A 9491-nucleotide genomic window follows, 5' to 3' on the forward strand; every position below is an offset into this window, starting at 1 on the left:
TTAGCTAAATCCAGATGGTGCTGGTTACTCCTCAACAGAATACAGTCAGAAATGCCAGTGCTAGCTCGCTGTTTCAGCCAGCATGGAGACAAGCCACGTACCCTGGAGGGAGAAAGGCCCCTGCCCTGAACCCATTTCACTTAGTGTTGGGATAAGGAAAACAGCAGCGCAGCTTGCCCTTTGCTCTCCCTGGGAGCACCTTCTGTAACGTGGCTTTACTAGGCACCCTGAGATTTTACTGGGGAGCTGGGAGAGAGGGAGGGAGTCCCCGCCGAGAGGAGCCGGGGAAGGGTGACTAGATCATACCAGAACCTCTCCCGCAGTGCTGCGGCTGCACAAAGAAGGAGAATGGGAGAAAAGTTTTGTTTTCTCGGCCTGCTCCTGGATTTCTCCTATTTTTTATTTCCGCCTTGGTCGTTCTTTGTTATTGGAGCAGCGCCTGTGGCTCTTCTCACGGGATTCTCTGCCCACTGTTGCTAGGCAAACTCTGAACCTTTAATTCAGAGCTATAAATAACTCGGGCTCTCATTGGCTACGACGTCGGCCCAGGTTTCTGTGATGTCAGCTTAATCGCTGGGGGGTGGGGGGGAGTAGAGGTGGAGGGAAGAAAATGCGGCAACGCGCTCTGTAGGAACTGGCTGCAGCCGGTGCCGAGGGAGGGAGGAGGAGGAGGAGGAGGCGCTCCCTATGCTGGGAGGGCCTGGGGGCGGGGAAGCGGCCGCCGGGCCTGGATGGGAACACAGGGCCGGAACGGAGCCCCGGTGCGATTTGCCATCTTGAATTGGAAACTGGACTGTAGGCATCCTTGGCTAATGTCTGCAGAGAAAGTCTAGAGACTTTTGGAAAGCTTGATCACTTATACATTAAACTTAAGTATTGTGCAGTTGTGATTATGCGCAGATTTCCACAAGTGTGCCTTAACGTTCTTTGGAGGCAGAATATGTAATTGGTTAGGGAGAGCTAAGAAAGGCCTTCAGAAAGCCAGAGTCCAGGACATAGTAAGCTAAACCTTTTCTTTCCCTCTACCTTTCAGGATCTGGTGAAAAGCCATTTGATGTATGCAGTTAGAGAGGAAGTGGAGGTTCTGAAGGAACAGATCAAAGAACTAATAGAGAAAAACTCCCAGCTGGAGCAGGAGAACAATCTGTTGAAGACACTGGCCAGTCCGGAGCAGCTTGCCCAGTTTCAGGCCCAGCTGCAGACTGGCTCCCCTCCGGCCACCACGCAGCCACAGGGGACCACACAACCCCCTGCACAGCCAGCGTCCCAGGGCTCAGGATCAACCGCATAGCCTGCTATGCCCCCACAGGACTGGCTGCTGCTGTCTGAACTGAACAGGCCGAAGAGATGTGCTAGCGAGAGACCACCTCCACAGTCACCCATTTCATTGCCGTCCTCAAGAGACGTGAGACTCACACATGCCATTCTCGCTTTTCCCCAGTATTAAGCACTCATTTGCTTTTGGCTTGAAGAAAATGTACTAGTTGAGTGAATTAAAGGTTAATCAGAATGAGCATGGATTTGCCCTGTGCAGCTTGGCAGATGTCTGAGGAATGGTTTAATTGATGCTGAGGAGCTGTGTGCCTTTTCAACCCTTCCCAGCCGCCCACCCTGCTTCCAAGAGCTCTGGGGCTTGCCTGCATGAGGCTCGGAAGGTGGGATGCTCCTGGATTTTGTGCTCTCCTCTCCTTCCCTTCAAGGAACTTGAAAGAGAGGCCAGAAACAAGACTGCAATGAGGGGCAGGGGTGGGGGGTGGGAGATTCAGTCATTTTACAAACCGACAACTGTCACCAAAGTTTATAAAACGCAGTAGTACTTACTGTCCCTCTTTTCTGAAACATCGAAGACACAAAACTGTTAGTGACAAAACAGTGACAGGTAGCTGGGACCTAGGCGCTATCATTATGAAGGTTGTTTTGCTTATTGTATATTTGTGTATGTAGTGTAACGAACTTGTACAATAGAGGACCGTAACTACTGTTTAGGTTGTACAGATTGAAATTTAGATGTTACATTGGCCGTCTGAAAAGGTGTGGGTTGTCCTCTATAGAGAGACCTACCTAAAAACTGTTTCATGACAAAAACCACACCTGAAGAAATGTTAAGAATTTGGCACAGTTAGTCACTTGGTGTAATCTGAAATCTAGCTGCTGAATATCTCGAAGTAAAGCCCTATTCACCGATTTGGTCTTCTCGGTTGAGCTGGTTGAATATTTGGAGAAATGGTCAGTTACTAAGGACATGGATTTCCCAGTAGGGGTTTCTGCATATCACCTGTATGGTAGTTCTGTGCATATGTTTCTGTGCATGTTCTCTTTACAGTTATCACTGTATTTAGCTGTTGTCCTTGTCACCTTTCAATAAAGCATATAAAATGTTGATAAACAAGTGTTTCCGCATGACAGTGTTAATATAATTGCCATTTCCACAGCTGTTCCCGATGAAGTTACAGCAGTTGAGGAAAATCTGAAAGGGAGTGGAAGGGCCTGGACAAAGTAGGAACACCAGCAGTTTGACTGTAGAAGTAGAGGACATGAACGCTTGCTGACATTGCATTGCTTGGCTAAAGCAAGAGGCAGTGAAGGAGGGCCTCGGATAAGTCACTTCACCCCTGTGGAGTGATAAAAAAGATAGTCTCTTCAGTTCCCCCATTTAAAATTCTAAGCACTTATGTAGAACTTAACCATGTGTGGTTCCTAAACTGAGGGGGAGGGAGCCTGATCCTGTGTGTATTCCGGGTTAGGAGCAAAGGCAGGAACTCAGTGTGTGAAGCACAGACTGTCTTCCCACAGGGAGTTTCTCGCCCCTTGGAGGAATTCTGTTTTTAGATACTATCCTGGGGGTCGAATGGATGTATTGGGCTTGAGGCAGGTAGGATTGGGGACTTGGATGATTTGTAAAATGGCTCAGAATAAACACAGTGGAGCCTGAAGCAGGAGTAAGCAGGGTCCTGGAGACAACAGGCTAGGGTTAGCTCCATAGTCTGTCCCAGGATCTCAGCTAAGCTCTTTGACCCAATGGGAATTGGGGCATGCATATCTCTGAGGCTTGTCTACGTCCTGGATGCCTCAGTTCTCTAATGTAGAGATGGGGGGCGGGGATGAGGCAGGAGCATGATGCTTCAGTGCTCACTGGGAAGAGTGGCTGGCCCTGGTTATTCAAGTGGAAGGGTTAAGCGGTGGACTACTCGCTATAAGCTGGTAGGCTGTTGCCATAAAGAAATTTGGGGACTGGCAGGTGCTTGGGAAAGCCTCTGTCACACTGACTTAAATGCATACTTGGGTACTAATTACACTTCCCTTAAAAAGGAAACCGTAGACAGTGGCCATTTTGTCTTCTTAATGTAATTATGGATAATTTGAAGTCTCCACGTTTGTTTCATTATATAGAACTTAGTTTTTACTAAGATAAATCTCCCACAGAACTTTGGTATCTTGATAACTATATGTGAAATAATAGTAATAAAATCGAAAGATGTACTTTCATGCCCTTTCCTCACCTTTGTAAATACAGAACACATTTCATTCACTGCTATTTAACCATATTTAAGGTGATGTTTTGCTACTTGCTACCAAACCTAACCTAAGTCTTCTGGGCCTGTGGGTTACTGTGTAATTGATGGGGTCATACTCCATGTTTCATGGAGCAGGAACAGTTTCTAAAGGGAATGAGATGTAGTATGAGCACTGGGTGTTCATGATGTCACCAGCAGGACAGACCACAACACCGTGAAAGAGAGGCAGAAGGGATTTTACATGATTTTAGTGAATGCCTGCTTTCTGTTTCACGTTAACAATGTTCAGAATTCAGGAACTGTGCTTTTGGTTTTTGCAGACTTTAAAAGCAAAATTTTACTTTTTTCATTTTGTCATGAATAGAGTAGAGCATGGCAGAATCAGGTTTCAGTTTGCTCAAGAAATGTTATAACTGTAATTAAAAATGAAAATGGATTTCAGTGCAGGCACTACTGTTCCTTGGGCTGTGTGAAATAAGTAGTTGAAGCCTCTAGGCCTTGTGATATGACTGCATTTAGATGTCCATTTCAGGTCCATTCGGACAGTAATAACGGCAGTAAGATTAGAAACAAGCAAAAAATGAAATTTCCTCTCAGATAAAATAGTCTGAAAATGGAGAACTAACTGCCCTCCAACAGAACCGGGGAGCGGCTTGTGTGGCGAGGTTCCTGCTCTGGGGTGTGGGAGAGAGACAGTAGCTGACCCTGCGTGCTGTAGAAACCAGCTATTTGATCTTTAGAGGGGACAGGAACTCCTCAGACCCGCTTTCCCATTCATAAGGATTGGGCAAGATCTCTTTCAAGATCCATAGCTTGCCTAAACTTCAGCTCAAATCAGAAAAGCGTTTCTGTTGGAGACTGCGGGCACAGATTCTTATATGCTGTGGTAGTTTCTTTAGATACTATGAGTATCTTCTACTTCCTAGAGATAATATAGTCCAAAATCAATCAGTGTGTGTGTGTGTGTGTGTGTGTGTGTATTTGTGTGAGAGAAAGATCTTTAGGAGTTCTTGTTAATGAGTGTGGAGGTACATGCCTGTAGTTCAGCTGAGGCAAGAAGATCTTGAGTTCAAGGTCATCCTGTGCTATATAAACAAGACATTCCTCAAATTGGGAAAAAAAAAAAAAAATCAGTGGGTTGGTAGCCGTGCCTCATGGTAGGCTGGCCCTACCCCCACCTTCTGTAGCTGACCCAGGGACCAAGACTGTGATCATGGATTCTCTGACTTCCAGGAACAGCATGTATTTCAATGAAGATCATCCCCATTGCTTCCTAAGGGCTCAGTGCCTTTTGTTAGGGAGCAGGGCCAACCACGGCAGCTTTTGGGGTGACGATCTCACTGGTTTGCTAGGGTCTTCCCAGAAAGTATTACACCCAGTTCTAAACACTGGAAAGTCCCAGGCAAACTGGGCCATGATGATTGCCTTAGATCCCATTGTCGTCTCCTTTCTTCCACCTTCCTTGGAGCTAGGTGTCATTTTGAGACTTGGGTTTTGGTACAGGTGAGTGCTGAAGGTTTTGAATTCTGCCAAGTTGGCCCAGAAGAAAATCATTTTCCATGATCTGCTTGTTGGCTTTCCCTTCTACAGATGGAAGACCTGTTGACTGTGAGACCCTTATGATCCTGGGTGACACAATGGCCAAAGTAGAATGCCTTCCCCATCCTGTCCTGAGCCAGGAAGTTGAGCCCTAGAAGCAAGCATGTTTTCACCACTGAACATTTTGTAATCTTCTGCCTTGGTAGCTAACGTGAATGAGTATCCCAAAGTCAGGTGCTGCTGACAAACACCCTAAACTATGTTGTACCACTAATGAGTGGGTCGTTGGTGGCAATAAAACTGTTGAGATCTGAGATCCATAGTGCAAAGTGGCAAAACATTTTGTAGAACTCTTGTCTGGGGTAATGTGGAAGGCCAACCATGTGCTTTCAAAGTATGCTCCTCTGAGAGGCACCTAGGTGGTTAAAAAAAAAGTAGGTCACTATGTTAACCCTTCCTGTTTTGGAGAAGGGGCATCAGGGTGGAGTTGTTTTGTAGGTAGAAAGAAGAGGGAATTTGGTGCAAGAATGTGGGGCTGTCTAGTGTTGAACCAGTCTGTTGCTTCTAGATGCCACCTCGAGGGCAATAAGACTAAAATGTTACCCAGTGTGGATGAAGGCCCAGCGAGGCAGGCAGTTCCTTCACCCTGCAGCAAAGGTCAGGTTCAGACAAAGGATTTGGCTCCTGGAGTGTGCCTTTGTTTTAGACAATGTTCTTGGGTGGTCCCCATTCCACCGATGAAGGTGAGGGAGAGAGGAATAAAATGGAAGCTGGGCATGTACAGAAAGAAGTCCCTTACCGTCACAGAGCGACTGTAAACAGGCCTACTAGTTTTTGGAAGGGATTTTATTGTCAAGGAGAAGAAGCCAGCCCAGACTTATTGTCACAGCAAAACCTTCCGACAGCCCTCAGGCCCCTGGACTCTTGGGAGCTGGGAGTGTGTGAAGTGGCTGCCTGAATAGTTGTTTAGGTACAGAGATGCTCAACACTGTTTTACACGTAACTGTGGGAGACCCTGGGCAAGAAAACTCTAGCTGTGGGAACCTGGAACTTTGGAGAATAAAGTGCCAAAGGTTTCTTGCATAGAAAAGGATTTGAGTCTACTACACATGTTTAACCTGGGACCAAAGGGCTGCTATGAATGTAATGTGGCTCCACCCAACATTGTAAACCTACTTAAACTATTCTACATGTGTGCAATTTTTATTTTTAAACTCAATTGTAGCATTCTCTGGCATGAACTTCATAGATGACAATGTCATGTTAAGGTGTCAACAGGTTGGGATCACCTGCATCAGACAGCACATCCCCAATGCCAGGACAAAGAGCTCTTGCCAAAGCCTGCTCTGTAGGACTCCATGGTTGCTGACACTGGGGCCAACCATTTGTTTCCTTGCTTCCAGTGAGAACTTCTTTGCAGACATTGTACCCAGAGCCACCACTGAGAATATGAGGGTAGGAGAGGTGCTGACTTATTTCCAGGCAGGATTCATAGGACCTTCCTTGGGGATCCTTTCCCTGCAGTCAAACCTGTTGGAAGATGGCTAGCCCTTATCAACCTGGGGCACCGAATGACTGATGGAAGAGGGCCCATGCCCTCATAGCCTCAACTGAAACTTCTCACTGTCATAAAAGAGCAAGATACACATTTCTGTCGTTAATTTAGACATGCATTACATTTTTAGGCTGTTAAATGTAGACACGGAATGTGTGCAATGATTACAAAGAAATATTGCAAATTAATGGGTTATATAGTGCAAACAGCATGTGAGAACCTGATAGCAGAATTAGATGAATATATCTAAAGGATAATTGTGTGTGTGTGTGTGTGTGTGTGAGAGAGAGAGAGAGAGAGAGAGACAGACAGACAGACAGACAGACCCCAGTCTCATATAGACCCAGACTGGCCTCAAACTTGTTAAGTAGATAAAAATGACCTTGGACTTCTGATCATTCTGCCTCTACCTCGTAAGTGCTGAGATTATAGACGTGCCACCACACCCAATTCATGCAATGTTGATCAAACCCAGGGCTTCCTGCATGCCAGGCAAGCATTCTACCAACTGAGCTACGTGCTCAGTCCTTGAAAGATGAATCTTGAGTTTGGCTTTGAAGAAACTATAAAATAACACATGGGAAGAATAATCTTTGGCATAGTTATCTAAGTAATTGCCTCCCTATGTGGTAGGGATGAATTATTTTTCTCATAGTTTAGAAAAATATTATGCAATGAGAACTGGCTGGCTAAAGTCATAATGTGTAATTTACTTTGAAAAACACCATTGATGGGTCATCTGCTGCAATCAGAGGTCAGTCTGTTGGTTTGGGGGTCATCTCAAGCCCACTGGCCAGATAAGGCTTTTGGATTTTTTTTTTTAATTAGTGATATTCATTCTTATACAAGGTATTGTTCCAAGCTGAAGGAGTCTTGAGTCTAATTTCCTTTGACAATAACCAGCTGCTGCAAGTCATGAGTACTGTTCACCTTGGACCAGGTCTGACAATTCAGCCACCACAGCCCACCACTTATGCCGAGGCCCTCTGGAAGCCTCCACCATCCACCACTGGCATGTACAACTCATTCAGACCATACAGGTAGGCATTTGGATGTATTCTAAAGCCAGATATTAACACCTAATTCTTCTTCAATAAAAATATATAGTTTTAAGACTCATTTGAGGTGAGAGTGTGTGCCATTTGTACATGTGGTCAAAAAACTGTGGGGGTTGGTTCTCTCCTGCTATATGGGACTGTGGGTTATAACTCGGGTCACCAGACTTGGCAGCAAGGTCAGTTTTTACCTACTGAGCCATCTCATCAGCCCTAACAGCTGATTCTTAACATTTTGTGGCTGAGTCATGTAATAGTTTATGTGATTTGGCCTCTTAAAGAAGTAGAAAAGCTCTTCACTCCTCTCTCTACAACTGGGTTCCAGAGTTCAGTTCAGTGTTTCGCTGTGGGTTGTCTGCCTCTGCTTCCATCAGCCACTGGATGAGGGCTCTAGGATGGAATATAAGGCAGTCGTCCGTCTCATTATAGGGGAAGGGCATTTAGGGTAGTCTCTCCACCATTGCCTAGATTGTCAGTTGGTGTCATCCTTGTAGATCTCTGGAAATCTCCCTAGTGCCAGATCTCTCCTCGGACCTATAACGGCTCCCTCCGTTGTGGTATCTCCTGTCACCCTGCTCTCCTCTGTTCTTTCCCTGACTCAAGCTTCCTGCTCTCCCATGTCCTCCTCTCCCCTCCTCTTCTCTCCCTCCCATTCTCCCAGCTCAGAGGTTGGGACCAGGCTGGTGAAACCCACAGAAACAGCTGACCTGAACAAGGAGCTGTTTGGGGAGCGCATGGACACCAGACTGATGTCTGGGAGGCCAGCAAGGGACTGAATCAGACCCCTCAATGCAGATGTCAATGAGGAGGCCCTGGCACTCTATGGGACCCCTGGTAGTGGATCAGTATTTATCCCTGACATAAGAAGGGACTTTGGGAGCCCATCCCACATGGAGGGATGCTCTCTCAGCCTGGACACATAGGGGAGGACCTAGGCCCTGCCCAGGAAGATACCATGACCGACTTTGGGGAACCCCCATGGAGGGCCTTACCCTCCTAGGGGAGCAGAGGGGGGATGAGGTGGAGGACTGGTGGAGGGTGGGGGAGGGGAGGGAGAGGAGAAAGGATTGCCATGTGAAGCAGCCTTGTTTCTAATTTGAACTAATAAAAAATAATCTCTTGGGGAAAAGAAAAAGAAATAGAAAAACATAGAACTTATTGTCATGACTATTGGATTTTATTTCTGCTATATTGGGTTTGGCAATTAGAAATGAACACAGCAGAATTAGAGACTTGCCTTTACAGATCTGACACGGCTGAGCCAGGTTCCAACTGATACCCACAGGTTCCACCCGGAACAGGACAGTGGGATCCATTTCTTAGAGCATCTGGTGTGCTCTTACTGTGTGCTGAGCACTTTCAAGACATAATCTTTTATTCTTCACACCAGAAGAGAGAAGGCACTTGCCACTGTGTCAATTGTAAGGACAATATAGATGGCACAAGCCACATTTGTCCTGTACCGAAATCTGGGGCTCTTAGTCACTCTTCCGCCACTACCCCCAAACAGGCAGCTACATTTGCCAAGTAGTGCCTATCTGGGGGTCTGAGGCCATCCCAGAGCTGACATGCTATCCATTCCTTTGGTTTCTACCCCAAAGAGAAGTCACGTGGAAGCAGTTTAGGGGTAGTATGGAATTTCATCCCTTCCAGCAAACAGCAATATACAGGATTCTGCCTTAAGCTTTTATGAGGCTATCAAATCACTGGACCAGTGGGAAGCCCATGGAACCATATCCTCTAAGGAGCCAAAAGGGGAGTTGAGTAGATACAAGAGTCAGAAGATCTGCAGGCGATTATCAAGCCCCAAATTGAATCACACCCCCT

General features: G+C 46.2%; 1 protein-coding gene across 2 annotated transcripts in view; it reads left to right on the forward strand.

Moving 5' to 3' along the window:
- Positions 1 to 2389, forward strand: part of LOC100769471 (TSC22 domain family protein 1) — a 94309-nt gene extending 91920 nt beyond the window's left edge. For both annotated transcript variants that reach the window (XM_027390115.2, XM_027390118.2), the window contains exon 3: positions 1034 to 2389. In XM_027390115.2, the coding sequence (XP_027245916.1) occupies positions 1034 to 1291 (258 nt within the window). In that variant the 3' untranslated portion in view covers positions 1292 to 2389. The remainder of the gene's footprint in view (positions 1 to 1033) is intronic.
- Positions 2390 to 9491: the final 7102 nt, after the last annotated feature.

This window comes from Cricetulus griseus (genome assembly GCF_003668045.3).
Source record: "Cricetulus griseus strain 17A/GY chromosome 1 unlocalized genomic scaffold, alternate assembly CriGri-PICRH-1.0 chr1_1, whole genome shotgun sequence".
NCBI lineage: Eukaryota > Metazoa > Chordata > Mammalia > Rodentia > Cricetidae > Cricetulus > Cricetulus griseus.